We start from the raw sequence: 27,931 nt of genomic DNA, 5'->3' as shown, positions 1-27,931 counted from the left end.
GTAAGTTATCCAAATGATTGAAGAAGTGTGTGTAATACTGCTCTCCTCTTTCTCTTGTAGGTCTTCAGGCCTCCGAACCCGTGGACGATGGCCATTATGAATGTTTTGGCTGAGTTACATCAAGAACATGATCTAAAAGTAAACTTCTGGTTTTTTCTTTTCGATATATAGCGTGAGGTTTTCTTGACAACACCGGTCAAGAACGTTGTTGTGAAGGACCAAATTTCACTTCTTACTGCTTTAGCATGGGGAGGATTGGGCATTGCTTAGTTTAGTGGAACTTGGGTTAAACTCTGCTCCTGTGAGGTCAGGATGCAAGATACTTGTCCAATCCTCAGTCACTATTAAAGTCGCTAAAATGCACGGGGTTGGAATGGGAAGGTTGGGAATCAAGTGCCCAGTACATGTTTTGGGTATTTTCCTTGTGGCATAACCTAAACTGGAATTGTTGTGCAGTTGAATCTGAAGTTTGAGATTGAGGTGCTTTGCAAGAACCTCGCGCTAGACATCAATGAGCTGAAACCTGGAAGTCTCCTGAAAGATAAGGATCGTCTGAAAAACCTGGATGAGCAGCTCTCTGCTCCGAAGAAGGATGTGAAGCAGCCAGAAGAACTACCACCCATCACAACAACTAGTAAGTACATCCCAAATAAGACCCAGAACCGACAATATGTTTTAATAAAATAGGATTGCAAAGAAGAATGTGAAGCTCCATACTCTACTGTAACATTGCTGAGTGCTTGGAAGCATGGAGTTTGGAGATGGGAAGGGGATGGAAGCCATCCTGGGGACCAATTCTATGTGTGCTGTGTGTAGCTACTCCTTAGAAGGGAGTGAGGCAGGATGATCTGTTAACAAGACATCAGGGACTAAACTGACTGTCGGCTGAACAGGAGCCAGCAGTGTGCCCAGGTGGCCAAGAAAGCCACCAGCATCCTGGCCTGTATCAGGAACAGTGTGGCGAGTAGGGCCTGAGAGGTGATTGTCCCCCTGTACTCGGCACTGGTGAGGCCTCACCTTGAGTGCTGTGTCCAGTTTTGGGCCCCCTACCATAAAAAAGACATTGAGGTGCTGGAGTGGGTCCAGAGAAGGGCGACAAAGATGGTGAGGGGTCTGGAGAGTAAGTCTTATGAGGAGAGGCTGAGGGAACTGGGGTTATTCAGCCTGGAGAAGAGGAGGCTGAGGGGAGACCTTATTGCTCTCTACAACTCCCTGAAAGGAGGGTGTAGAGAGGTGGGGGTCGGTCTCTTTTCTCAAGTCACAGGCGACAGGACGAGAGGAAATGGCCTCAAGTTGCGCCAGGGGAGGTTCAGGCTGGATATTAGGAAAAATTTTTTCACTGAAAGGGTTCTCAGCCATTGGAATGGGCTGCCCAGGGAGGTGGTTGAGGCACCATCCCTGGAGGTGTTCAAAAGACGGGTTGGTGTAGTGCTGGGAGGTGTGGTTTAGTGATGATGCTCCTTGTTTGTTGTGTGGGTGTCTATTTTTGTCAGTGAGGTTGACGGTTGGACAAGATGATCTTTAAGGTCCCTTCCAACCTAGAAGACTCTGTGTGACTCTGTGTGTAACAAACACCTCCGTTAAGATGTGCCAAAGCCAGTTTGGTACTAATAAGTGGGGGAAAATAGACAATAAAATTTGCTTGATAAATTTAGGAGGCTTCACGATCAGACTTTTATTTCTTGGTCACTTGCTGGTTTAAATGAGAGTTAGATACTTCCATTATTGCTTTTCGATATTGGTTCAATACAAACATTCTTGTGTTCCACAGCTGCTTCTACCACTCCGGCCACCAGCACCCCTTGTACAGCCACGGTTCCTCCCCAGCCCCAGTACAGTTACCACGACATCAACGTCTATTCTCTAGGAGGGTTGGCTCCACATATTACCTTAAATCCAACGGTATGTTTTAGGGCTGATGTGGTTTGCTAAAAGAATTCTTGTCACCAGCGTTGCCACGGATCTCAACTGGTGGGAGCACCATTTTATAAGTCGAAGTTAATGGAGAGTTAACTTCTCTAAAGGAGAGTGAGTGCTAATGAGTACTCAAATGGGGAATTTTAGGGGTGGTTAGTAGTTACATTAACGAAATTTCGCATGGTCAAGTGATCTTTTGCTGTTACGTTTACAGTAGTAGCCATTTATTTCTGGCAATAAGTGTCAGTTGGGATGGTTGCTATTGGGATTGAAGCTTAAAAGGAGCTGCTGTGCTCCCTGAGTGTGGTTTTGCTCTTGAGTTGACCTTTGCGTTATGCTCAGCTGCAACTTTGGAAGAAAAGTGGTCGTATGTCCCAGTTTCAGAATTACCAATGTTGTAAAAGCTGCGTGTGGAAGACGGGAGCGCTGCGCTGTAGACAGGCTGTGACAGGAAACTTAAATTAGTTCAGAAAATGTCAACACCTGGGGTAGATGGGATTCAAATTCCTTTGTTCTCACTTGGCTTTCCCCATCCTCCTCCAGATCCCGCTCTTCCAAGCCCACCCGCAGCTGAAGCAGTGCGTGCGGCAGGCCATCGAGCGGGCGGTGCAGGAGCTGGTCCATCCGGTGGTGGATCGGTCCATCAAGATAGCCATGACCACCTGTGAGCAGATCGTCAGGAAGGACTTTGCTCTGGATTCCGAGGAGTCCCGCATGCGGGTGGCCGCTCACCACATGATGCGCAACCTGACTGCGGGGATGGCCATGATCACCTGCAGGGAGCCCTTGCTGATGAGCATAGCTACCAACCTGAAAAACAGCTTTGCTACCGCGCTGCGGGTAAGAGTCGTGGCATCCGAAGCTTATTTCCAGCTTACAGGACTGTAGACAATCCAGCATGAGCAAATTAGCTCTCCATGCTGTGAGCTTATTAGTTACGTGGACAATCCAGCATGAGCAAATTAGCTCTCCACGCTGTGAGCTTATTAGTTACATGGTACCTCTGAGATCATCGAGTCCAACCACAAAAAAAAACCAACCAAAAAAACACACCACACCAAACGCCCACCAAAAACACCGCACCCACCAACTAAACCCCACACTCAACACCTCACCATAAACCAATAACCTTGGGCACTAGAGCATGCCCTGAAGAGCCATGTCTATATGGTTCTTAAATCCCTCCAGGGATGGTGACTCCACCACCTCCCTGGGCAGGCTGTTCCAGGGCCTGACCACTCTCTCAGTAAAGTAATTCTTTCTAATATCTCATCTAAATCTCCCCTGCCCCAACTTCAGACCATTTCCTCTGCTCCTGTCATTATTCCCTTGGGAGAAGAGGCCAACACCTGCCTCTCTACACCCTCCTTTCAGGTAGTTGTAGAGGGCAATGAGGTCTCCCCTCAGCCTCCTCTTCTCCAAACTAAACAAGCCCAGTTCCCTCAGCCTCTCCTCGTAGGACACAATGAGTGTGGCTGTGAACTTAGTGGATGTGTCCTATGTCTCTTGTGGAATTACAGTGGAAAAAAAACTGCTGAAATAACAGCTCATGACAAAGACTACCTTTTTATTTTGCCCCAATGTTCTCCCCGGTTTGATCACATCACAAAAGCCTTGAAGTGCTTATTTTCCTGCGGGTCTTGGGATAGAAAAGCTAGAGATGAGATGTGGGGAAGAACTTGTTTGGTGGGAGGGTGGGGAGAGCCTGGCCCAGGTTGGCCAGAGAAGCTGTGGCTGCCCCATCCCTGGAGGGGTTCAAGGGCAGGTTGGAGGGGGCTTGGAGCAACCTGGTGTGGTGGGAGGTGTCCCTGCCCAGGGCAGGGGGTGGCACTGGGGGGGCTTTAAGGTCCCTTCCAACCCAAACCATTCTATGATTCTGGCTGAATTGATTCTGGGGGTTTCTGTTGATGTCAGCTGTCCCAGCAGGCAGGTGTGTTTCGGGCAGATTTTATTGTGCTGTTAGATATATATTAGCTAAGACGCAGGCAGGTGTGTTTCGGGCAGATTTTATTTACTTGTGCTGTTAGATATATATTAGCTAAGACTTTTCTGCACAGCTTGTTAATTCATTGGGTTTTCCAGAGGATATTTTCACATCTCTATATCAACAAATGTTGAGTTTAGCGATAGCTTCCCCTTCTTGGCTTAATGGAACATAGTTTGTGAACTGCTGGCCTGAAAAGCAGTTGCTACCCAGAAAACTTGCTGTACTTGCCATCAGTGTCAGCAACAGATACAAGAGCATCTTGGAAAGATCAAGGCATTGCTGTCCTTTTGGGGATTAAGATAATTGAAGAGCACTACCTTTCTTTTAGTCACTGTAAGAGAAAGCCCTGTTGTACTTTGGGTAGGGGGGGGCACAAATATTTCCCTGGTGTGTAGCCTTGGTGTGGTTCATATATGCGACTGCAGTTCAGGTGGGGAAGTGGTTAGAAAAATGCTGGTTATTTTTTGGTTCATATATGCGACTGCAGTTCAGGTGGTTAGAAAAATGCTGATTTTTTTGGGGGTAGGACAAGAAGGTAGAAATGTGACACTTGCTTTTTTTGAGGCGGGGTGAACACAGAGCGGCGGCAGAGCTGCTTACATCTACCAGCTATGGTGTGCCACTGCAAAATGTCTGTAAGCAAAAGAAATTCGAGTTTTGTGGAAGACTTAATGCTGTGTGTTGTGGTGTTTGCAAAATGTTACATTTTCATAGCGTTTATGACATAGTGGTCAAGCTTTATTATCCGTGAAGACATACAGCGCTGATAAAGGGCCAGTTATAATCCAAAGAAGTTTTCCTAAGGGGTAATTACAGAAAACATCATGTTGCAGAAAAAGTGCTGTACAAGAAGTCTAAAAATTCGCATCTGGCTTGTTGTATGAAGTGGGTTAACGAGTAAAGATTTCTTTTCTTTGAAAGAAACAGTGTAGTCTCCAGGAAATAATGAAGTAGGGGTAGATCTTAATGGACTGGAAAATCCAAGTAGATTGGACTTTTTGCATTTATATATGTATTCTGTTTCCGGTGGAAGTTGCTGCTTTCCACCCTGGAAAATAAATCCATCTGTTGAGGGTTGTTCTTAAAGCAGCCTCCAAGAAGGGAAGAAGAAAATGTGTATCAGAAAGGGAAGACACTGCAAAAGGGCTACTGTTTTGCTTTGTTAGTGATGCACCTTTATATCTTCTGATTCCAGAAGTGGAAAAACTTTTAGGCTGTGATGCGGGGCTTGCTTTTCCTGCATTAGCATCTCTTGCGTGTGCAGCAGTCTGAAGTGGGGGTTTATTTCTATGCCCTGGAGACAGGTTGGTGGAGAAGATGGAGAACCTCCTGCTGTTTTGTTCCTTGTTGAAAGTCTTTACTGTTGTCTTGCCTCCATGTTTTATTCAAAGCTATGCAAAATTAAATTGATTATTGTATATTCCATGCAAAGAGAGCACGTTCCTAAGAGCATTCCTTCTGATTGCTGGCGTTCTCTATAGGCAGTGGTGCAGATTTTAAGGCTAGTAATAGGGAGAATTTACAGCCTTTACTGATTGTTGTGCTTTTCAATAGGCAGCCTCCCCACAGCAGAGGGACATGATGGAGCAGGCAGCTGCCCAGTTAGCGCAGGATAACTGTGAGCTGGCGTGCTGCTTCATCCAGAAGACAGCGGTGGAAAAGGCAGGCCCTGAGATGGACAAGAGGCTGGCGACTGTAAGTATGGGAATGCTGCCTTCTAGCTGCCTCACATGTGCTCGTATACATCCAGACTCGGTGTCTAAAAACCCAATGGGCGACTGTAAGTATGGGAATGCTGCCTTCTAGCTGCCTCACATGTGCTCGTATACATCCAGACTCGGTGTCTAAAATTCAATGTGTTTTGGGTTTTGTTTTGGGTTTTTTTTTTTTTCCCCCCAGGAATTTGAGCTCCGAAAACACGCCAGACAAGAGGGTCGCCGGTACTGTGATCCTGTTGTGTTAACTTACCAGGCTGAGCGGATGCCAGAACAGATCAGGCTAAAGGTGAGGATATGGACTGAGTTCTGTGCTGATGCTCCTCTTCTCCCCATCCTGATGGTGAAAAGTGGATGGCACAGCTTCAGCCAAGCAGTACTGTATGTTGTTAGTCTCGTCTAACTACTACTAGCTTGGTTAGTGATGGAAGCACGTGAATATGTTGTTCCAAAATGAGCGTTCGTATCATTTTCCTCAATTCCTTGAGGACATGGGAAGTTCTGTCTTCTGTGCTGTTCTTTCACTGGAAGATGATTAGTCTGTGGTGTTGTCTTGTCTCCTTTCTATTTTCTTCCCTTAAAGGACATACTGTGTGCTCTCAGCAGAGCGTTTTTCTTGTGCGTCAGATGTGTATGAAGCCAGTATTCAGTTATTCCTGTTTCTGGGAGTGTGAGTTGTAGTTACAGAGCAAAATCCTCATTAGGAGGTGTGGCAGGAGAGAGAGGAGCCCAGTGCAGAGTAGCTGATTGCTGCTTCTTGATGTCTAGGCCACTGTCTTTAAGAATGTGACTGAGCAGCTACCTGTCACCCAAACCGCCCTCGTTTCTTATTGCCACAGCGTTTAACAATGCGATTAATGCCTGTTCTTGTCCTTGTGAAGGTTGGAGGTGTGGACCCAAAACAGCTGGCTGTTTACGAAGAGTTTGCACGCAATGTCCCTGGCTTCCTGCCTACCAATGACTTAACTCAGCCCACAGGATTCTTGGCTCAGCCTATGAAGGTAGAGATGTCTGAATTAATCGGCTTGAGAGTACTGCAGCCCTTTTGGGGAACGTTGCAGAACTCGTGTCCTTTGCTAGAAAACTAGTACGAATCAGGCATTTGTATTGCTTGGGAATAGTGGTTGAAAGATGCATTCATTCTGTTGTTAAACCAATGGCCATGGAAAACTTACATCCCTTCCTAGGGGTTTGTAACCCAAACTGGGACAAGATGTGCAAGTTAGGATTGCTACATGTAGCTTTAATGGCTGTGAAGCACTTCATTCAAATCTCAGGTTACTTCTGTGGGAAGATCAGGGATGGCAAGCATGGATTTTGAGATAATGAACAGGTTTTTGTATGCATACTTGGTCTTAAGGACTACTAGAACTGTTTGCTAGTTATTTCCACAGCTTAATTGGCTCATATTTGTGTATTTAAAATGCCAGTTAAGTAACCACAAAACTGTAGAGGTCTGAATTCTGTAATTTCTGAAGCAGAAGAGCCAATCAGTATTTGAGTTCCACAAATACAGTCCTTGTGAAAAAATCACTCATTCCCCTTTCTCGTAAGCAGCAAGCTTGGGCTACGGATGATGTGGCGCAGATCTACGACAAATGCATGACAGAGCTGGAGCAGCACCTGCAGTCCATCCCCCACACCCTGGCCATGAATCCTCAAGCTCAAGCCTTGCGCAGCCTCTTGGAGGCCGTGGTAGTGGCTCGTAACTCCCGGGATGCCATCGCTGCACTGGGACTGCTGCAGAAGGTGAGTGGTAACAACAACCCTGCTCCTGGAACGACTCACCCGGAGTTTATTACTCACCTGGGTTGTGGGTTGCCTTGCTGGTGACTGTACCTTCCTGCATCCCGTGGAACTTGCTCGGTGAACAATCGCTGTCTTTGGAAATTCAGTGAATGTAATGGGAAGAGGGTCGTGGTGTTCGTTTGATGCCTGTGGTAGGGAGAAGTGGGTACCGAATCCTGGGACTTGAGGGAGTTTTGTTCAAGTAGGGCAACTAGAGAGCTCTTGTGCTCCAGAAGTAGTCAGATTTCAGGCTGATTTGGAGGCTGTTTGAACTGCCCTCGTAGGTGTAGTACTGGATTTATAGTGTGTCACTAATAAATCCAGTTTTATTGTATTTTGCAGTAGCCTATAAATGACTACGCACGGTGGGCTCACCCTGGCCACCAGCCAAGCATCCGTTCCGCTGCCTGCTCCTTCTGCTCTCCTGCAGAACAGGCAGAAAAGCAGAGGGAAGGCAAAGTGACTTATTCCTTCAGATTATGACAGTTTAGGAGGGAAAGCAAAGGCTGTGTGTGCAAACAAAACAAAAAATGGCTATTTCCCCTCAGCAGGCAAATGTCTGGTGACTCTTCAGAAAGCAGGGCTTCAGTATGTGACATTTGCTCGGGAAGGCAAACATCATAACCATGAATGCCCCCCTTCATCCTCCTTCCCCGGAGCTTTTTATCGCTGAGCATGATGTCATATGGCATGGAATATCCCTTTATTTGCTCTGGGGCTGGCCGTGTTGCTTCCCACCCTCTTGCCCATCCCCCAGTTTACCCAGTGGTGGGGGAGGCAGAGCTGGGAAGGGAAAGCCTTGATGCTGTTCTTGGCAAAACACTGCTGCGGCTGCCAGCGCCTCTTCAGCTGCAGATCCAAAGCGCAGCACCGTAGGGGCTGCTGGGAAGAGAATTAACTCCAGCCCAGCCAGGAGGAGCAGACAGTACCAGTTGGGGAACATTGCTGTGATCTCTGAGTGTGGTGAGGGATGTGGAAAATGGTCCCTTTGAGTCCAGTGGAAGGACACTGAGCTCTCTGTACCAGGATGCAACAACAGCAGCAGCAAAACAAAAGTAACTGGAAGCTGGAAACCACTTCAAGGGAGGCTCTTTGTTCTTGACTGATAGTGCTTGTGCTTATTAAAGGATCTAGTCCTGACTAGGGCTTGACCACATAAAATGTGCTGCCCCTGTAAGGCTCATCTTCCGTTTGCTATAGATGCGCAGATGCATTTCTGAGTGCTGCAGCTCTTGGTCTAAGGAACCCAAGAGCTGACCTCTGGCAGGTTCTGTAAATATTCTTTCAGGTAGTTTTTTGTGAGCTTTATGTGGAACTGCTCATGAGGAGGTTTACAGAAGCTGCAGCACAAACTCATGCAGTCTTTAATACTCCTTGGGGTGTGTATAAAACCAGTGGGGCACAATGAGCCCAAAGGCTTGATAGTGGTAGCCCAGCTGTGTACTAGATGCTGTCATAGCTCACAAAATCTCACATATCCTTATCAAGGGGCCAGCACAATAACTAAATTGGTTTTTTGAACATGTCTGCTGAGTCTTCTGGTGATAACTCTTGCTGGTCTAACCTGCAGAAGATTTGGAAGAGGACTTGTTTTCTCCTCTGCTAACAGGTTGCATCTGTTCTAGGCTGTAGAGGGCTTACTGGATGCCACCAGCGGGGCAGATGCCGACCTCCTGCTTCGCTACCGCGAGTGTCACCTGCTTGTGCTGAAGGCTCTGCAGGACGGCCGGGCGTACGGGTCTCCGTGGTGTAATAAACAAATCACCAGGTCAGTTTTGAGACAGTAAGAACGTTGCTGTAGCTTTCATCATCTTTTGGGAGTCGCTGTGTTATCCTGAATCACTTGCCTGTTAGTATTTTTGCATTGCTGCGATTTGGATAGGCAAAAAACCAACCAGCTTTTTCCGGTCAAAAGTAACTAGATCTTCTGATTTAATGCTGCTTCATCCTCGAATGTGATAGGAATCTTTAATAACATTCCACATTAGAGATGCTCTGGGGTTTTTACCTCATTTTACAGAGGATGTCTCCACGTGCTGTCACAAACTAGGTGATGTGGCATATGCCCGCAGCAGAAGCACTGCTTTGTCCTCAGAAGAGAGGCTGCTTACCTTAATAAAGTGAAGCTTTTGAAGGGCTGTTGTGACCCAATAAATGCTTGAGGCTGCTGCCTGTTTCTGAGCCCAAAAGTATTAGAGAATGCTCTAGAAGAGCCAAGTCACGAATCCCAGTGAACGGCACAGTTTCTGCAGTGTTAGATTTGAGTTGCTTTGCTTGAGCTGTGTTGTGTAAGTACGCTCGTTAAAAGAAGTCCAATTTTCAGGTGCCTGATTGAATGCAGAGATGAGTACAAGTACAACGTGGAAGCTGTGGAGCTGCTCATCCGCAACCACCTCGTGAACATGCAGCAGTACGACCTTCACTTGGCACAGGTAAAGGCAACCTGCTCTTCCAGACAAGAGTGACAGCCAGCCCACTGTGAGATTTGTGCTTTAATTGCTCTTTTTGTGTTGACAGTCGATGGAGAACGGCTTGAACTACATGGCTGTGGCCTTTGCCATGCAGTTGGTAAAGATCCTGTTGGTGGATGAGAGGAGTGTCGCCCACGTAACGGAGGCAGATCTGTTCCACACCATTGAGACACTCATGAGGATTAATGCTCATTCCAGAGGAAACGCCCCAGAAGGGTGAGATTCAACTTCTCAGGCTCCTCTATGATTTGAAATCATATCTAGGCAACGCCTCGTATCACTCAATCATACAGCTTTCCATTTTCTCTAGGGCTGCAGTCCTTCGGTGGTTTAAACTGTCACTCTCAAGCAGTTGTGCTGATTTTATGTCAAAATAAAGGCAGCTGCAGCATGGTGTCAAGCTGAATGCTTGAGTGGGAAAGTCTGTCTGTGCTCCAAAATACTGTGAAACTGTGAGAAACTCACTTGAATTCCTGCTTTATCTCAAATTCAGGCAGTATTCTTACCTGTTTACATTTTAAATATCTAGGTGTTAATAAGGTTGTTTGTTAATCACATGCAATTCATCAAATTAGACAATCCTTTCTGTTTCTTTAGACAGCTTTGTGTTAAGATTATCTACGAAGTGATGACCCCCCCAGTCTCAACGTGGCTTGTGTATCCACCAGCAGATAACTGGGCAGCACCTGGAAATGACCTGTTACTAAGGTGGCAGCACTTGCTGCTGTGTTTGAGAGGGATGTGGATTGGAGCTTGGGGGAGCCCTAGCCAGGCTGTTTGAGACAGCGAGATGCCAGCACTAGAGCATTTTAGGGCTTCTGAAGTCTGCAAAAGTGAAGGCATTTCTATTACGTGTGGTGCTTTGTCGCAGCACGTTGCTCTATGAATTGGAGCAGAACTTCAAAGCTTGTATGACTTCAGCGTTCCTTCTTTCTTCATAGATGTATCTGCTTTCATGACTCCTTCCTGCTATTCCTTCAAATAGGAAGATACGAAGATGTAGTATAAGAAATAATTGGCTTTTTTCCAACTATATTTGTCTGACCTTCCGGTTCCTGCCCCTTCTGGGGGGAGGAGGAGGAGAAATTCTAACCCGGCTCTTGCTCTGCTCCGCTGCCTTAGATTACCCCAGCTGATGGAAGTGGTCCGATCAAACTACGAAGCCATGATTGACCGTGCTCATGGAGGTCCCAATTTCATGATGCACTCGGGAATTTCCCAAGCCTCGGAGTACGACGATCCGCCGGGTCTGAGGGAGAAGGCCGAGTACCTGCTGAGGGAGTGGGTGAACCTCTACCACTCCGCTGCGGCGGGCCGTGACAGCACCAAAGCGTTCTCTGCGTTTGTTGGACAGGTAGAGCTTTTGGAAAGAAAGGTGCTTTTTATTCAACATAAGTAGGGTGTGACGCCCTCCATTTTTAAAGCAGTGTTATAACCTATGTTAGGCATCCTTTTGAAACTTGACAGTTGACTATCAACGTTTTGACTGTTTTTGATGGTAAAGCTAATAGAAACTCCTGTCCTTCACCAAATCACGTTTTCCAGCCACTGTAGGAACAAGCTGTCGCTTCAGAACCATGAGTTTTGGGCTAAGTCTGGGGGGAAAAGAAATAGATAACGTTTTCCAGCCACTGTAGGAACAAGCTGTCGCTTCAGAACCATGAGTTTTGGGCTAAGTCTGGGGGGAAAAGAAATTTGGCTGAGATGGAGCATGTCAGAACTATTCCCAACAGCTGCATCATGAAGCATGACTGAGTGTTGCTCCTTATGGGTGACAGTAAAAGCTCTGAGAGCCTACAGTAGGAAATTGTTAATAGATGGAGACACAGGTGAATTTTTTCAGACCCCATGAATGAGGGAGTCCTTTTTCTAACTGGAATCATTAGAGTGATGAAAGACTTGAAACTTCATTAGCTAAAGTGGTCCCTAAATTTAAACAGCCTGCAACCTTTCACTCCTGTGCACTTTCCCAGCTGTGATGAATGGCAAACATCTGCCCTCCAGGTGTGGCCAAGAAGGGAAATGCCCTCAGTAGCCCAACATGTGTTAGGAGGAATAACCCCCTGCACCAGGACAGGTTGGTGACCTGCTGGAGAGCAGCTCTGAGGAGAAAGACCTGGGAGTCCTGGTGGACAATAGGATGACCATGAGCCAGCAATGGGCCCTTGTGGCCAAGAAGGCCAATGGCATCCTGGGGGGCATCAGGAAGAGTATGAGCAGCAGGTGGAGGGAGGTCATCCTGCCCCTCTGCTCTGCCCTGGGGAGGCCCCAGCTGGAGCACTGGGACCAGTTCTGGGCTCCCCAGTTCCAGAGGGACAGGGAACTGCTGGAGAGGGGACAGCAGAGGCTACAGAGATGATGAGGGGCCTGGAGCATCTCCCTTCCGAGGAGAGGCTGAGGGACTTGGGGCTTTTGAGTCTGGAGAAGAGAAGGCTGAGGGGGGATCTGATCAATGGTTAGAAATACTCTAAGGGAGGGTGTCAAGAGGATGGGGCCGGTCTTTTTTCAGTGGTGCCCAGGGACAGGACAAGAGGAAATGGGCCCATATTTGAATATAAGAAGTTCCACCTAAAGATGAGGAGGAAGTTCTTTGCTGTGAGGGTGGCAGAGCCCTGGCAGAGGCTGCCCAGGGAGGTGGTGGAGTCTCCTTCTCTGGAGACATTCCAACCCCACCTGGACACGTTCCTGTGGGACCTGCTCTGGGTGGCCCTGCTTTGGCAGGGGGTTGGACTAGATGATTTCCAGAGGTCCCTTCCAACCCCATGGGATCTGTGATTCTGTGTGGTCACAAACTCCCCATGTAACTGCAGTCACCTTCCTAAAACTGCATTCCTGGCATCTCCGTGGCTGCGGCTGCAAGGAAGACCCCAACTTAGTCTGTTTCCATTGTGTTCTCTTTAAACTTCTGTGATAATACCACAGAAATGCTACAGATTTTGCAGCTTCTAACAAAAAAAAGTTCAAGCTACCAAGTATCCCTAAAGATCTTGACCAAAGCAGTGATTTTTTATTTTTTTTTTCCATGTCACTTCAGTGTCCTTGTGTGCTGGCTTGGAGCCAGCTTTCTGTAGGTCTGACTTCTACTCATAGCATCTTTTTTTGAATGTTTTTAACAGGTCTTGTGTTAAGCCCACTTTTTTTAAAAAAAAAAAAAAAGTTTTATCTCTTTGCCTCGCTCCTTTTTATACCTTAAATGTAAAGCATGTTTCGTGTGCTCATAATAGTGCACTTTTGTCCTGCTTCGCTCTTACATCACGCTTGTTTGCTTACCTCTTGTATGGATTTGGTCAGACTTGAAATAGCAATTGAAATATATCAAAGTGCAGTCTTTATATATATATATTTTTTTTTTTTTCCTTACAGGCTTTAGCTATGGGTTTTAAAGGAGTGGTTTTTTTAATAACTGCATTAATCAAAGTTTTATTACTGAGCTTAAATGACCATAATTTTGGATGCTTAAATCAACTGTTGCTTCCTCTCCGCTGGTCTTTAGGACAGGAAGGAGCACAGAACTTTGAAGGCAGATACGTGAATTCATTTTTTTTTAAAAAAAAGTTTCTCCAGAAACACTAGAATTTCCCCAAGAGTTGGCAATTCTGCTGTTTCTGTTGCTTCATGTCTGCGCAGTGGGAGTTCAGAAGAAAGACACTTTATTCAAAACCCAGAGGCTTCCTGCAGTGTAATTTGTGTCGTTTTGATGGCTTTTAAGACTGTGGGTAATAAAAGGAGGTCTCTTTTTTTTATATAAATATATATATATATACGTATGTGTGTTCTGCTGGTGGCAAACCTGATACTCAGCAGGCTCCTCAGCTATGCTGATGGTTGGAAAGAACTGGGATCAAAAAGACTCTTATTTGGGACTATATGTCTTTGCTAAAATTATGTTGCCACCCTCAAGTTGCCTTGAAAATATTCATCTTGGGGGAAGTAGTAGGAGAAATAGCTTGTGCCCATCTTTCTTGAGAGTGGGGTAAAAACTCATTGTGCCAGGCAGGATGGGTGCTTTGTTAAAATGTGTGTTGTTGGAAATGAGTTGTAAAAATGGCCTTTCTGTGGTGGTGGTTCTGACATTTTCTCCTCTCCCGGCTAGATGCACCAGCAAGGGATCCTGAAAACAGATGACCTGATCACCCGTTTTTTCCGCCTTTGCACGGAAATGTGCGTTGAAATCAGCTATCGGGCTCAGGCCGAGCAGCAGCACAACCCTGCTGCCAACCCCACCATGATTCGAGCCAAGTGCTACCACAATCTGGATGCCTTCGTGCGACTTATCGCGCTGCTGGTGAAGCACTCGGGGGAGGCCACCAACACAGTCACAAAGATCAACCTCCTGAACAAGGTCGGGAACCCTTTTTCTACTTGTTGCATTCGAAGGGCATAATTTTGGCATGCTCTTAGCTGATAAATGGGAAATGGAGAACTTAGTGCAGGCTACTGCAAAAATACTAGATGAGGCCTTTAGCAGGCTGGTCACTGAAGTGCAACTTTGGAGTTTCATCAGGATGCGTGGTGGCTTCCTCATTCACACAGATTTTGTATCAAACAAACCTGAAATTCACCTTTTTGCCTTGAAACAAAAAAGTCAACTGTTGTTCTTTTGAGGCATTAGAAAGCGTGGATAAGGTTGGTGATTCCTGGGTATCTGCCTTGATTTTGAGGACTTGCCTGCCCTCTTATACTCCTTGGTTTATTTAGATGTTCTTAACTCCCTAAGACCTTCCAGCACTGCCCAGTCAGTCGTTGTGACTGTGATCTGTGGGACAGGGAGAGCAAAGTATAGTGGTTTGGAGCTGCTGATACAGATTAGAATAGAAATTCACATAATGCTTCCAAGAAATAAAATTTTAGTTCTTGTTAGAACCTATTTATTTATTTTTTTTTACTTTTTGTAAAAGGATTAGCTATGGTCTGACGTGCAAAGAAATTCTTGCTGTCACCACTGAAATATCTCAATCTCTTTAGGTTCTTGGTATCGTTGTGGGAGTTCTTCTGCAAGACCATGACGTTCGGCAGAGTGAGTTTCAGCAGCTTCCTTACCATCGCATTTTCATCATGTTGCTGTTGGAATTAAATGCTCCTGAGCACGTGCTGGAGACCATCAACTTCCAGACCCTCACAGCTTTCTGGTACGTATTTGAGCCTCACCATAAAGCTCATCCTTTCCTGTCAGGATCAAGTTTTTTTTTCATCTAAAGGCTGTTCCTTTGTGGTGGCTTAATCACGTTCGGAATAACTGGTTCTCCTTATAGACTGTCCACTTGCTTGTTTTAAGGAAGATGACTGATAAACCCCAAGATGCTAAAAATGCCTTGCTTTTAGGGCTGTGTATGTTTTTTCCCCTCAATGTTATGAAAAGCAATCTTATTGCTGTGCACTTCTAACCTGCTCTAACTTTTCTTTCAGTAACACATTTCACATCCTGAGGCCTACAAAAGCTCCAGGTTTTGTTTATGCCTGGCTGGAACTGATCTCCCATCGGATATTTATTGCAAGAATGCTGGCACATACACCACAGCAGAAGGTGTGGCTGCAGTTTATCTCTTCTGAATTAAAAAGCTCACACGGATGCTTAATCTGGTGTGGTGCTGTTTTGCCTCTCTCGGAGTGCACTTAGTAGCATGGCTGTTCTGTTGTTGTTGTCTTCCATATTCACAGTCACCTAACTGCATGGAGGAGAGTCTTTGTTGGCGATAAATTATGGAATATAGGCTGAATTGAATTAAATAAACATGCCTTTGTCAGAGTCTGGAAGATCTGTGATCTAGACCAAATACTCTCAGCTCGCTGGGGCACGTTGAGTGTTCTGGAAACACTCCTAGGGGGTGATGTGCAGCGAAGGCTCCTGAGATGAGCTGTGCTGCTCTTGCTGCTAGAGCTAGCAGTACCTTTATATGAAAACCAGCCTAATTATACTTTTGAACTTAAGATAACTGCTCTTCATTGCCCGTTTTCCACCTGCTGTTTTTCTCTTTGACAGGGTTGGCCAATGTACGCCCAGTTACTGATCGATCTTTTCAAGTACTTGGCTCCTTTCCTTAGAAATGTGGAACTCACCAAACCTATGCAAATTCTTTACAAGGTAAAACAATGTCAGCTAGTAGACTTCCAACTGAAGTTATCTGAAAGTAGGAGTATTGTGGTAGCAAAATAGATGTACTCTTCTGTTATAATTTATATCTTAAAATACAAATGTGGTGTGGGACAGAAACGGGCTGCCTTCCCAGATTAATTTCTTCCTGTTACTGTTAACCATGTGACGTGGAAGGATGGCTCTGCAAGCTCTTGGGCAGTTCCAACAGCTACACACCTCGTTTATATTCTATTCTATATTCACAGGGCACTCTGCGTGTGTTGCTGGTCTTGTTGCATGATTTCCCAGAATTTCTATGTGACTACCACTATGGGTTCTGTGACGTGATCCCACCTAACTGTATTCAGCTAAGGAATCTGATCCTGAGTGCCTTCCCACGGAACATGAGGCTTCCAGACCCCTTCACCCCCAATCTAAAGGTAGGATTGATAATGGGAAGCTTTGGGGTTTTTTGGGACAGAGGCTGTGACGTTTTGGGAAAAATGAAGCTGTTGCTTGAATGAATGCAACCATTCAAAAATTAACAGGTAGTTGGAAACTGAAGTGATGTAGCAGCTGGCAGAACAGCCTTCTTTAAAGGTTTGAATTATGTTTATAATGTTCAGTGTTTGAGAGATTCCTTACAGAGCAGGATGTCATCCTTGTTCTGTAGAGCACATCGCCATGGAATGTGTTGCGGTTGGGAGCTTAACGTGTGACGCTGGTCTGGGTGGCTTTGCAGGCACCCATAGATATTTAGTGTGTCTGTGAGGTCTGTGCCAGCTCCACCTGAAAGGACAGGACTCTTTCCATGAGAACCGTGTCAGGAACCCAGCTTTGTGCGGAAAACCAGAAGAATCTTCTTTTTCCAAAGGGAGACCGACTTGATGCTGTCTCTAGATCTGCCGGTGTTGGACCGACGGCATCTTTATCATGTCACTGTCTCATTTGACACTGAGAAACAGCTGACTTCAGCAGGTGGCTTTGCTGTTGGAAAGTTCTGCCAGCAGTTCTGCTCTCAGTTTTGTTCAGCTCGTACAGGATTGTGTGGCTTGTGCTCAGGAGGATCCGTGGCCACTGGAGCTCAGTTGACTCATTGTTGAAGAGCACTATGTAACTGTAAATACTTCTTGATGAGAAACAGGGACACCACCTTATCTTGAAAACGATGCGATAAACCACCGGTCTGAAGCAAGCCTCTTGCATAATGGGAAGAGGCTTTGAGCAGTGTTAATGTTACCTAATTAAATCTTTGGGTGTATGCCAGCCTCTAATCATGGACTGTGGAGAAGTGAACTTTCTCACACTGCCAAAGCCGCCTCCCGTTGTTCTCCCGTGCCTGAGCTCTGCAGAGTGATGGGAACGAAGCTGCAGTCCTCATTCAGAGCATTCTTCAGACTGTAGGAAGGCTGTTCTTGACTTGTGTGGATATTTGTACTTTTTCAAACTACCAAACTGTCTTGAGCGTAGATAGGGAGACTTCAAAGGCAGTGACTGAATTCCCCTACGGCTGTCGCCCTTTAATTCTTTTATCCTCTACTTTCAAGTCTTTGAGACAGCCATCTAAGAACTTTGCACATTAGAGACCAAGTTTCTGCTGAAATCTGCAAAAATCTAGTGTTCCCTTCTCCTTGCTGGTAGGAAAAAGTGGTCAACAGCAGCAGTTGGCGTAATACCACTTAATGATCTGCTTCTGCAATTTGTTCCTTTAGAGATTGCTCCTGGTTTTGCTGACTGGGTTTTCTCTTGACAGGTGGACATGTTAAGTGAGATTAATATTGCTCCACGAATCCTCACGAATTTCACCGGAGTGATGCCACCTCAGTTCAAGAAAGATTTGGATTCCTATCTCAAAACCCGATCCCCCGTCACTTTCCTGTCTGACTTGCGCAGCAACCTACAAGTGAGTGCCTGGTTTCTGAGGAGCATGGATTTCAACACCTCCTTTCTTGCAGGAATTTTGTTGGTGTGTAGCAAGAAGGTGTTCCAGGCAGTAGGGAAGCCTGTGAGAATCCACACTTCTCTGGCTAATTCTTCTACCGCTCCCTAGAAGGAAGGTTTAAGTAGTTTCAGCCAGGTGGAACTTAAGGGAAGAGGAACATTGTGATTTAAAAGCAGTTGGTTTTATCTACACGAGCTGCCAAATGCTCGTGCAAATGAAAATGTAAGGTTATCTAAAAGTTAGACACTCTGCTTGTGTGTCTGTAGTGCAGATCTTTCCTGAAGAATGTACTCAGAGCTGATTGCACCAAGCTTGCTCTTTTTTTTTTTTTCTCCTCAACCACTGGGTGACGAAGAGTCTTGTGGCTTCCATCACATGATTCCAGCACTGTTTATCCAGGCATTGGCTGAGATTCAAAGGGTTTTATTGAATGGAGTGTGTTTTTTTTTAAAATCGGATTAAATTTTGGCTCCGAATGGACTCATTGTTATAGGAATCTGTGGATCTAATTCTTAAAGGGTTAAAAAAGGCAAATTTTTAGAAGGCAAATTCACCAAAGGTGGTGAATTCGGATTGCCTTCACCAAATTTTTTTAGGCAGGGAGTAGAAAAAATGTCTCTTGGGTCTGTCAGCACTTTACTGATGCTTTTGAATATTATATATAAAACTGCTTTATTACAGAAAGATAAATGCCACATTCAGTTTGTGGATGTCCGAGCCTCTTGTTGTGTTTATAATCAAGCAAGATCCTCGGCTGCTGCTGTTGTACGTGCTGTACCTTCCATGGCTGGAGGAATAAAGGATGTTAATTCCTTTCTTATCTTTGCTATTAGGTCTCAAACGAACCCGGGAACCGCTACAACATCCAGCTGATTAATGCACTGGTGCTCTACGTCGGTACTCAAGCTATTGCGCACATCCACAACAAAGGCAGCACACCCTCTATGAGCACCATCACCCACTCAGCTCACATGGACATCTTCCAGAACTTGGCAGTGGACCTGGACACTGAAGGTGAGCTGGAAACACTTCTAGTTCACGCCATCTCCAATTTAACACCAGATTCTCTGTTTGAGCTATGAAAAATATAGATTATTTCAGGTAGCTGCTGCTTAAGCTCACAATAAATAGTGCTCCGTTAGAACATTAAACTCTCAATACAGGAGCAATATTAAAACCCAATGTTCGTGGTATTAAAAGGAATGAGAAATAAGTTTGATGAGGTCGAAATGAATTGACACAGCCCCATCAGCCTGGGTTTTTCGTATCTAGAGTTGCTTTTGTTTCTTGTACCTGCCTTCGTAAGACAGGCTTGTGCCTTAAATCTGAAGCAATACTCGTTGCTGCTGGATTCCTTTTTGTGTAAGGAAAGCTGTATGTGCTCTCTGGTCCTCTTCTGCAGGCCGGTACCTCTTCTTGAACGCAATTGCCAACCAGCTGCGCTATCCCAACAGTCACACCCACTACTTCAGTTGCACCATGCTCTACCTGTTCGCCGAGGCCAACACTGAGGCCATCCAGGAGCAGATCACCAGGTGAGGGGGAAGGTGTCTCACTTGTCAGCGTTCAGCTTAATCATAGAATGGTATGGTTTGGGCTGGAAGGGACCTTGGAGACCATCCAGTGCCGCCCCTGCCCTGGGCAGGGACACCTCCCACCACACCAGGTTGCTCCAAGCCCCCTCCAACCTGCCCTTGAACCCCTCCAGGGATGGGGCAGCCACAGCTTCTCTGGCCAACCTGGGCCAGGCTCTCACCACCCTCCCACCAAACAAGTTCTTCCCCACAGCTCAGCTCCATCTCCCCTCTTGCAGGGTCAAACCCTTCCCCCTCCTCCTAGGGCTCCCCTCCCTCATCCAGAGTCCCTCTGGTCCCAGCTTTCCTGGAGCCCCTTGAGGGACTGGAAGGGGCTGGAAGGTCTCCCCGGAGCCTTCTCTTCTCCAGGCTGAACCCCCCAACTCTCTCAGCCCCCCCTCCCAGCAGAGGGGCTCCAGCCCTCCCAGCATCTCCGGGGCCTCCTCCAGCCCTGCTCCTACAGATCCATGTCCTTCCTTTCACTTCTCTTTCATGTTTATATCAGACCTTTGAGCTCTAATGTTTTTACTTTTGGATTTCAGGGTTCTCTTGGAACGATTGATTGTAAATAGGCCTCATCCCTGGGGCCTCCTCATTACTTTCATTGAGCTGATAAAAAACCCAGCGTTTAAGTTCTGGAACCACGAGTTTGTTCACTGCGCTCCAGAAATTGAAAAGTGAGTATAACTTATCTGTAAAAATCACTAAAAAATAACTAACTAACTAAATAACTGAGGCAGGGGCTGAGATACACCCTGAGAATTTGGTGCTTGGTAGCGGAAGGACGGTTCACTGCCGTAAAACACATGTAACTCCGCTTTGCTTCTGCCTTCAGGTTGTTCCAGTCGGTTGCACAGTGCTGCATGGGGCAGAAACAGGCCCAGCAAGTGATGGAAGGGACGGGTGCCAGTTAGACCAGCCACATCTCGTGTTGTAAATGTGCCAGCCTGGAGGCCCCCGTCCCACCAACCGGCAGAAGAACTCCGTAAGGCTCCTCCTGACCTTCCCAGCCCCCCTCGATTGGGTAGACGCGACGAGACCCTGGGTTGAAAGTCTTATTGTGGGCACGTTCCAAAGTTTGAAACAAATTATTTTTTTTTTTTGACTTTTTTTTTTGGCCAAAATTCAGAAGATGCTGTGAATATCATTTTGAACTAGTGTAAATACAAGGAACGGAAACGTTTTGTCTGGACTTCTGGGTTTGTGCAAATTGTGTAAAAGGCAGGTTGGGTAACTGGTGCCTGTCCAGCGTGTAATAAAGGGGCAGCTGCTGATGCCAAGCACTTGTCTGGGGCAAACCTCCTTGTCCTGACATTCCCAGACTCCCAAAGAATATGGAAAAGCCAGTTCTAATATTATGTAACTTATTTTTCTTTATGTGGATGGGGGACCTTTAAATCACTTCAGTTGTTTTACACACAAAAAAAGGAAAAGAAAAAAAAAAAGGGGGTGGATGTGTTTGGAATATGGGAATAGGATGGGAGCAGGGGAGGGGTGAGGGATGGGGGGGTTAAGGTTCAGAGTTGCTTTGCCCTCTCCACCCACCCTCATCAAATGCTGACAGACAGCAAGTGGAGCTGCAGGCAGAGAATGCCTCCTTTCTGTTGGAGAAGACACACCTCAGGCCCTTTGGGAGAGGGTCAGCCGTTTTTAGTAAAGAAACCAGAGACCAGGCCTATAGCTTCTTTTTTCCTTTTTTTTTTTTTTTTGGACACTTGTAAATTTTGGAAGGTGGGGGGTTAAATCTAGACCTTTTCCCACGCCCCCCGTCCTGTGACCACACAGTATAAGTTTGTAAAAAAAAAAAAAAAAAAAAGAAAAAAAAAAAAAAAAAAAAAAAAAACAAAACAAAAGAAAACCAAAAGAAAAAAAAAAACACAACAAAACAAAAAAAACCCAAAGGACCAATACAGCCCATTTTGTAAGGATTTTGAATGTTTTGTAAAGTATTGGTCCATGTGTTGTATTTTGTAGCCTTTCTAGTTCTTGGGCTTTAGTTCTCCCACTTCTTGTATGTATGCATACTGTAGTTACACATTAAAGTCATGACATGCAGCACGTGCCACTCTGCTTATTCTCTCCACTTCCCTCCTGCCTGCCCAGCTGATGGTCTTTCAAAGCCTGTTTCACCCAAAAACTGCCATTTCCCAGTGGGTTTTGGGCGCTGCCTTTTGAAAGCAACTGGGCTTGTTTTCCAGGGTGAGGGGAGAATTGTTATGAGTAGGCAGGGACTCGCTTTGAAGTGCAGAAGGAGAGGAAGGTTGTGTGGAGGTAGAAAGGTCTCAGTTGCACGTTGAGGAGCAGAGTTTGTCTCTGCCAAAGCTGTGCCAGAAAGGGGACTGCATGGGGTGACATTCCCTGCAGCCAGGGGCTGTGCCAAGTTGCTCGTTAGCTTTAATAAGGGTAGGTGGTGTCAGGGTTGCTCATACTGCAAACTCCTTTAGCCTGGGCCGTGCAACCCAGCAGGGAGGAGGAAATAGTTTCTCTGCTTTCTTTCAGAGAACTGGTTTAACTGTTAAAAGTGAGTTGACTGCTGTTACGTGAGTGGAGAGGTCAGGATTTCCTGCTCAGATTTAAGGGATTGATACCTGGCTGTGCTTTTCCTGCACAGAGCAAAAACCAGATCCAAGCTGCCAACTGTGCAGCTCAAGGGGAATTCTCCAGCTGTTCCTGTTCCTAGGAAGTGGTGTTTTTTCGTTGCCTCTGCTTTAAGGAGCAGTCTCTTCCCTGTTCCTACAGTTCCCTGGCATTGGTTTGGCAGATCAGTAGTTGCACTGAAATTGAGCCTTTTCAAGTTGGAATTTTTTTGGTTCTGGTGTTGCAACTCAAGTTTATTCTTCCTCCTGCACTGGGTTAGGACATGGAGAATTAGCAGCAACCAGTTTTATCTAGTCCAGATGCCAGGGGATTATTTTTTCCTGCCATTTAACTCTAGCAAACCATACGCAGAGCTTATTGACTTCCCCTAATGACTCCAAAGCTGCAAGGTCTCTCTGGTTCTGTACTAACACTGCTGCACACAGCTGGTTCCCTTCAGGCTTTAACAACTGTTGGGCTGGTGAAAAGAGGGGGTGGAAGGTGAACAGGACTCAAAAAAAAAAAAAAAAAAAATTAAAATCCCAGTGACACAAGTTGGGCTGGTAGGATGGAGGCCACTGCAGTTCATACCCTCTCTTGGCAGGTGAGGAACCTGCAGCTGGTGCTGTCAAAGTAAACGGCGTTTCAAAAATGAAGACTTAACTTTTTTGATCCACCGTGTGCCTAGTTTGAAACCTGGTGTGCTCTTGGAAGAGAAGAGCCAGGATGGCAGGCTGGACTCTACACCACTTTAAAAGGAGAATTAAAAAAAAAAAAAACCCCACCCTGGCCCCCAGCAGCACAGGTAGGGGTGTAGCTGACCTTTATATACACAAATAGTCTGGGTTTGTGCTTCGAGCTGCAGCAGCAAAGGCCCCCCCCAGCCCCTTTTAGATGGGGCTTTGCACCCTGTTGAAGTAGACAGCGTTGGCTGGATAAGAAACAGCATCTTTATTAAATACAGCTTGGTCTGCAAACCTCAGCAGTTTTTGCCTGACAAAACACCGGAGGAGAAAAATATTACTGTAGCTAAATGTGATTCCCCTTCTTTGGGGAAGAACTGTATGAAGTGGGGGTGTGTATGGAATGCTGAGCCTACAGCAGAGCTGGGACTCTGCTCCTCGGCAGAGAAAGTGTTCTCAAGCCTGTACAGAAAGGCCTTTTATAGAGGTAAAAGGAAATAATCTTGCTGTACTGAACCTGTATGAACACCAGATGGGACGGATGGGCTCGTGCTCTTCAAAATGCTCAGTATTAACAAAATTTTAAGAGTTTAGTTTGTCAGTGTTGGCATCTCCACCTGCCAGGTGTCTACTCTGAGCCTCTCTAAGTAAGAGTTGCCTGCTGAGGTTTCCACCTTCATGTGGACAAGGAGCAGTTCTTTCTTGCCTTAAATTTTGGATCCCAAATGAGGGAGACCACTCGTTACTCTTGATAATCTGTCTGCCTTCTTAAAGCAGCTCTTCGGAGAGCTGAGTTTTAACTCCTCTAGAAGAAGGTGGTAGCTGTGCTCCAGAGCTCTCACCACAAGATAATACCACCCCAAACCACTTCTGTGCCATGGAAGGTAGCTCATGTAGAGGTAGCTAAAAAGCCACGTGCCGTATGAGGGACAAGTGTGCCCGTATTTCCTCTCACCATCTGTTCTTGCTGCTGTGGAAGAGATGGCCAGAGGTTGACCTTCCCTTGCCCAGCACCGTTGTGGGCAGTTCCTTCCCAGGGACAGCCAGGTTTCTAGCGTACCAGCTCTAGCAGCTGATGCAAGATCCTCTTCTGGCCGTAGCGCACGTGCAGAGCTTGCTGCTCCCTTCTGCTCAGCTTCTCATAAGCCTCCTTGTTGTTCAGCAAGTCCTGCTCCGCTTTCAAGTCCGACCCGTAGGACTCCAGGGTCAGCACCACGCTATCGTAAAGGAGCTTCTTGCAAGGGGTTTTAAGTCTGGAGAGAGCCTGGTAGGAAAGGGTAGAGTTTTCCTCTCCCTCACTGTCCTCTTCCCAGCCGTCTTGTTCCTTATACTCCTTGAATTCTTCTTCTGACATGCACAGCACCTGGAATGAGCCACGAAAAGAGAAGTCACCGGCAGTGTGAGAACATCAGGCTTTCTTCTCTAGAGAAGTGTGGTCTGAAGGCCACATGGAGCAGGGGAAGCATCCCTTGGCTGCACTAAAGGTGTAAAACTGGCTTAAATACCACGTCACAAATAACTTGGGGGTTAGAAGAACATTCAAACAGCAAACCTGGCTGTTGGGAACTGTCTTGAAGGACCTCTGAGCTGTGACCTACAGAGCTGAAAAGCTCTCGAGGACAGCAGGAGCCCCAGAGCCACTCTAGACCAGTTCGTAAGTGCATGAGGGTGGTTAGTTCAGGAGAGGAAGATGATGGTACCAGGACCTGGTAGATGGGCAACCACACTCCCTACAGCTTTTCAGGCAGGAGCATGAGCACCAAAAAGCCTTCACAGGCTTGTCAACCTTTCACCGAACCATTCTGGTTTTACAGCTGTAATACTTGCGTAGCTCTTCCACCCCCTTGGAAGCCCCTTTACCTTCAGGGTGGTGGAGAGCTCTTCTTCTGTCAGCACCTCATCCCAGCCAAGCACGAAGGCGCCTTCCTCCCCCACCATCTCCAGCTGGCACAAGAAGTCCCACTGCTCCGAGACCAGTTGCTGCTGGGCTTGGCTGCTGGCCCCTGTTGAGAAGACAGCGGAGCTGCAAACCCAACTTGGGGAGTGGAACAGGAAGCAGAAAACCCAACTCCTAGCCCCAGAAATGGCCTTATTTTTCACATCACTCTTGGATTATTTAAGAGCTCCCCCCCTGGCCTCATCCTGTCCCCGAGGGGCGGTGGGTGCCGCTCACGCTGCAGTGCTGCCCGGCGGACTGTCACCATCTGGATGTCAGCCGTGTCGTTGGTGTTGCCGGGGTAGGGCTCGGCGAAGCCGTACATGTGGAGGAGCTGCCAGTTGGCCATCTGCCCGTAGGTGTTGAAGATCTCCTGCCCTTTCCTGATGGGCCGCGTCGTCACCATCCGCAAACATTGCTGCAAGCGGGGAGAGAAGAGGCTCTCGGAGCTGCCACGATCCCACCACCCGCAGAAAGAAGGTTTTTCAAAGAGGATCAGGTGACCCTACACTCTTCCTAGCTAAAGCCAGGCATGTAACAGGGAGAACGTTGAGCAAATTAAATTCATATTAACGAGATCTCAGCCAGACTTGCTGCTCTGGTGGGCACCAAGTAGAGGCCTCATGGTGAAGAGGAACCTGGTGCCCTGGTGGGCACCATTCCTGGAGGCTTCACGGTGAAGAGGAACCGGACCGTGACTACGCCTGGCACGGTGGCTCTGCACTCACAGGAGAGTATTCCAGGTTGGCATTGTGGTTGGCCACGTGATTCAAAATATCTGCTACAGGCACCATCATGGGAGGATTGGGCCCCTTCTCATCTTCGTCTTCTTCCTCCAAAGGTTCCTGAAAGCTAAGATGAGGGAGATGACCTTTTAAGTAACCTTTTAAGTAACACAGCCTGTTAACTGTCCCCCTGTGACCCTACTCCTTGTCCTTGCTCTTCAGTTCTCACCTGTAGGCCATGACAAATGCCACCAGCTGCTTGTACAACTCCAGCGTGTGCAGCTTGGGGTCAAAGACAGTGGGGTGGGCCTTCATGAAAGGCAGGATGATGGAGCTGTACTCCAGGTGGATGTTCGCCAGGTCTTTCTCCACAGCTTCTGGGATGCCTGTGCCCTGCAGGAGCCTTGTTCGCTCTTCTTCAGGCCTGTTGCAAGAAAAAGGGCAGGTTTATCTCCATCTGCCCCAGGAGAAGGCTCTATAAACTCCTTCCTCCTTCAAAATCTCAGCTTTCTGGTGCTCTAGGGAGTCCTGTTTTGTGGTCATGCCTGTAGGTAGTTCCACCCCAGGTAGGGAAGTCCTTTGGGCTACTGCCATTGTCAGCACGGGGCTAGAATAGAATCATCATAGAATGGTCTGGGTTGGAAGGGACCTTAAAGCCCACCCAGTGCCACCTCCTGCCCTGGGCAGGGACACCTCCCACCACACCAGGTTGCTCCAAGCCCCCTCCAGCCTGCCCTTGAACCCCTCCAGGGAAGGGGCAGCCACAGCTTCTCGGGGCAACCTGGGCCAGGCTCTCCCCACCCTCCCACCAAACAAGTTCTTCCCCACAGCTCAGCTCCATCTCCCCTCTTGCAGGGTCAAACCCTTTCCCCTCCTCCTGGGGCTCCCCTCCCTGATCCAGAGTCCCTCCCCAGCTTTCCTGGAGCCCCCCTTCTTTAGGGACTGGAAGGGGCTGGAAGGTCTCCCCGGAGCCTTCTCTTCTCCAGGCTGAACCCCCCCAACTCTCTCAGCCCCCCCTCCCAGCAGAGGGGCTCCAGCCCTCCCAGCATCTCCGGGGCCTCCTCTGGCCCCGCTCCAACAGCTCCATGTCCTTCTGCTGGTGGTGGCCCCGGAGCTGGCCTCTCTGAACCATGCAGGAGGACCACATCCCACCTTAGGACTCCTGGCCAGCCCTTGGGCTGTGCCTGCCACGTTCAGTTGTCAAACCAGGGTCACCGCCCTCGGTGTCACTTTACCAGAACATGGGGTGATCCAGGCTCCTGAAGTCCTGCCAGAGGGAGAAGTAAGGCTGCCAGTGGGAGTTGGTGGCCGTGTACTCGTGCAGCAGGGCCAGCAGGAGGGGCACCCACCCAGACTGGCTCTGCAGGGACTCCTGGGCTATGCAACCAGAGACAAGGAAAAGTAAGTTAAAATGAAGTTCATCTGAGGTTTTGGTCCTTTTCTTGGAGAACAAACAAGCCTTCCAAGAACCAAAGCCTGGTACCGTGAGCCTCATGGCCTGTCTCCTTCCTGGGGTGAAGAGCTGAAGGAGAAGGTGCTGCTCCCGAGCTATGGTTGAGCCCCCTGACCCTGCCTCTCTCTCCTCACCCCAAGTTTTTGGGTCCTTCAGCAAGAAAGGAACTGGTTGATGGTTTTTTTTTCTAGTAGTGTCTGTCCTGGGCCACCTTCCCAGGGGGTGGTTGTCTCTTAAAGATGAGAGATGCTCCAATAAGGGGTTCCCTGGGGAAGCGATGGGGTCCCAAACCTGGGTTCTTCACCCCATGTGTGCAGGAAAGGGAGGCAGCGTCACAGAATGGTCAGGGTTGTGATGGGACCTCTGGAGATGATCTCCTCCAACCCCCTGCTGGAGACAGGGTCATCCCTGTTCACAGCAGGAAACACCTCCAGGTGGAGGGTTGGAGCATCTCCAGAGAAGAAGACCCCACCACCCTCTCTGGGCAGCCCCTTCCAGGGCTCTGCCACCCTCAAAGCCAAGAAGTCTTCAATTTTGGGGACTCCTCTTGGCTTCAAAGCGAAGAAGTCTCTTCCTTGGAGGACTCCTCTTGGCTTTGGGAGCAGTTTGGCTCCATCCAGCTCTGATGCCCCCATGTCCCCACCCAGTCCCCCATTCCCACCATGCCCTGGGTGGCAAAACCTGGCCTTTTGGTCACCCTTAACCCTTTCCTTTCCAAGCTCTCCTTGCTTCCCCAACCCTCTGGCTCCATCGGGAAGGACTCCTTCCCCCTCCCCATCCTCAGGAAGGAGGTTTTGGGGGTGGGGGAGGCCCCGGGGGGGGTTGTTGGGTGCTCACCTTCCCGCAGGAGGGGGTGGATGGCGGTGCTGTGCTGGGAGAGCAGGGCGCTGCGGGGCACCACCACCACCACCTCCCCCTCCTCCACCTCCTGCGCCGCCACCAGCCCGTACCCGGACACCGCTCCCGCCCGGCTCACCCGCACCTGGGGGGGACACAACCGGGTCAGGGTGTGGAGGGGGGGGGACAAACACACACCTACCCCCCGCCCCGGGAGATTTGGGGGTGTCACGGTCGGTGGTGTCTCACCTTG

General features: G+C 47.7%; 2 protein-coding genes across 5 annotated transcripts in view; one reads left to right on the top strand and one right to left on the bottom strand.

Annotated features, from left to right (window-relative positions):
- CNOT1 (CCR4-NOT transcription complex subunit 1) overlaps nt 1-21,522 on the top strand; it is a 57,942-nt gene extending 36,420 nt beyond the window's left edge. For 2 of the 4 annotated variants that reach the window (XM_014948550.1, XM_014948559.1), the window contains exons 27-48: nt 61-138; nt 457-634; nt 1,772-1,902; nt 2,461-2,757; nt 5,459-5,599; nt 5,804-5,908; nt 6,501-6,620; nt 7,177-7,368; nt 9,033-9,175; nt 9,731-9,839; nt 9,925-10,094; nt 11,001-11,253; nt 13,972-14,220; nt 14,844-15,007; nt 15,285-15,402; nt 15,859-15,960; nt 16,218-16,391; nt 17,705-17,854; nt 18,727-18,907; nt 19,296-19,428; nt 20,010-20,144; nt 20,303-21,522. In XM_014948550.1, coding sequence (XP_014804036.1) covers nt 61-138; nt 457-634; nt 1,772-1,902; nt 2,461-2,757; nt 5,459-5,599; nt 5,804-5,908; nt 6,501-6,620; nt 7,177-7,368; nt 9,033-9,175; nt 9,731-9,839; nt 9,925-10,094; nt 11,001-11,253; nt 13,972-14,220; nt 14,844-15,007; nt 15,285-15,402; nt 15,859-15,960; nt 16,218-16,391; nt 17,705-17,854; nt 18,727-18,907; nt 19,296-19,428; nt 20,010-20,144; nt 20,303-20,381 — 3,402 coding nt within the window. In that variant the 3' untranslated portion in view covers nt 20,382-21,522. The remainder of the gene's footprint in view (nt 1-60; nt 139-456; nt 635-1,771; nt 1,903-2,460; nt 2,758-5,458; nt 5,600-5,803; nt 5,909-6,500; nt 6,621-7,176; nt 7,369-9,032; nt 9,176-9,730; nt 9,840-9,924; nt 10,095-11,000; nt 11,254-13,971; nt 14,221-14,843; nt 15,008-15,284; nt 15,403-15,858; nt 15,961-16,217; nt 16,392-17,704; nt 17,855-18,726; nt 18,908-19,295; nt 19,429-20,009; nt 20,145-20,302) is intronic. The other 2 variants (XM_014948578.1, XM_014948568.1) reach the window with 1 other exon arrangement.
- Nucleotides 21,523-22,975: 1,453 nt separating this feature from the next.
- The window catches only part of SETD6 (SET domain containing 6), an 8,276-nt gene continuing 3,320 nt past the window's right edge, over nt 22,976-27,931 (bottom strand). The window contains exons 3-9 of the mRNA XM_014946993.1: nt 27,679-27,927; nt 26,624-26,765; nt 25,618-25,812; nt 25,392-25,515; nt 24,901-25,081; nt 24,588-24,730; nt 22,976-24,090 (exon numbers count right to left, since the gene is read on the bottom strand). Coding sequence (XP_014802479.1) covers nt 23,779-24,090; nt 24,588-24,730; nt 24,901-25,081; nt 25,392-25,515; nt 25,618-25,812; nt 26,624-26,765; nt 27,679-27,927 — 1,346 coding nt within the window. The 3' untranslated portion in view covers nt 22,976-23,778. The remainder of the gene's footprint in view (nt 24,091-24,587; nt 24,731-24,900; nt 25,082-25,391; nt 25,516-25,617; nt 25,813-26,623; nt 26,766-27,678; nt 27,928-27,931) is intronic.

The sequence above is a fragment of the Calidris pugnax genome, unplaced genomic scaffold (genome assembly GCF_001431845.1).
Source record: "Calidris pugnax isolate Ruff unplaced genomic scaffold, ASM143184v1 scaffold30, whole genome shotgun sequence".
Lineage (NCBI taxonomy): Eukaryota > Metazoa > Chordata > Aves > Charadriiformes > Scolopacidae > Calidris > Calidris pugnax.
The sequence above is the reverse complement of the archived record's forward strand: the minus strand, read 5'-3'. Positions and strand labels throughout refer to the sequence as shown.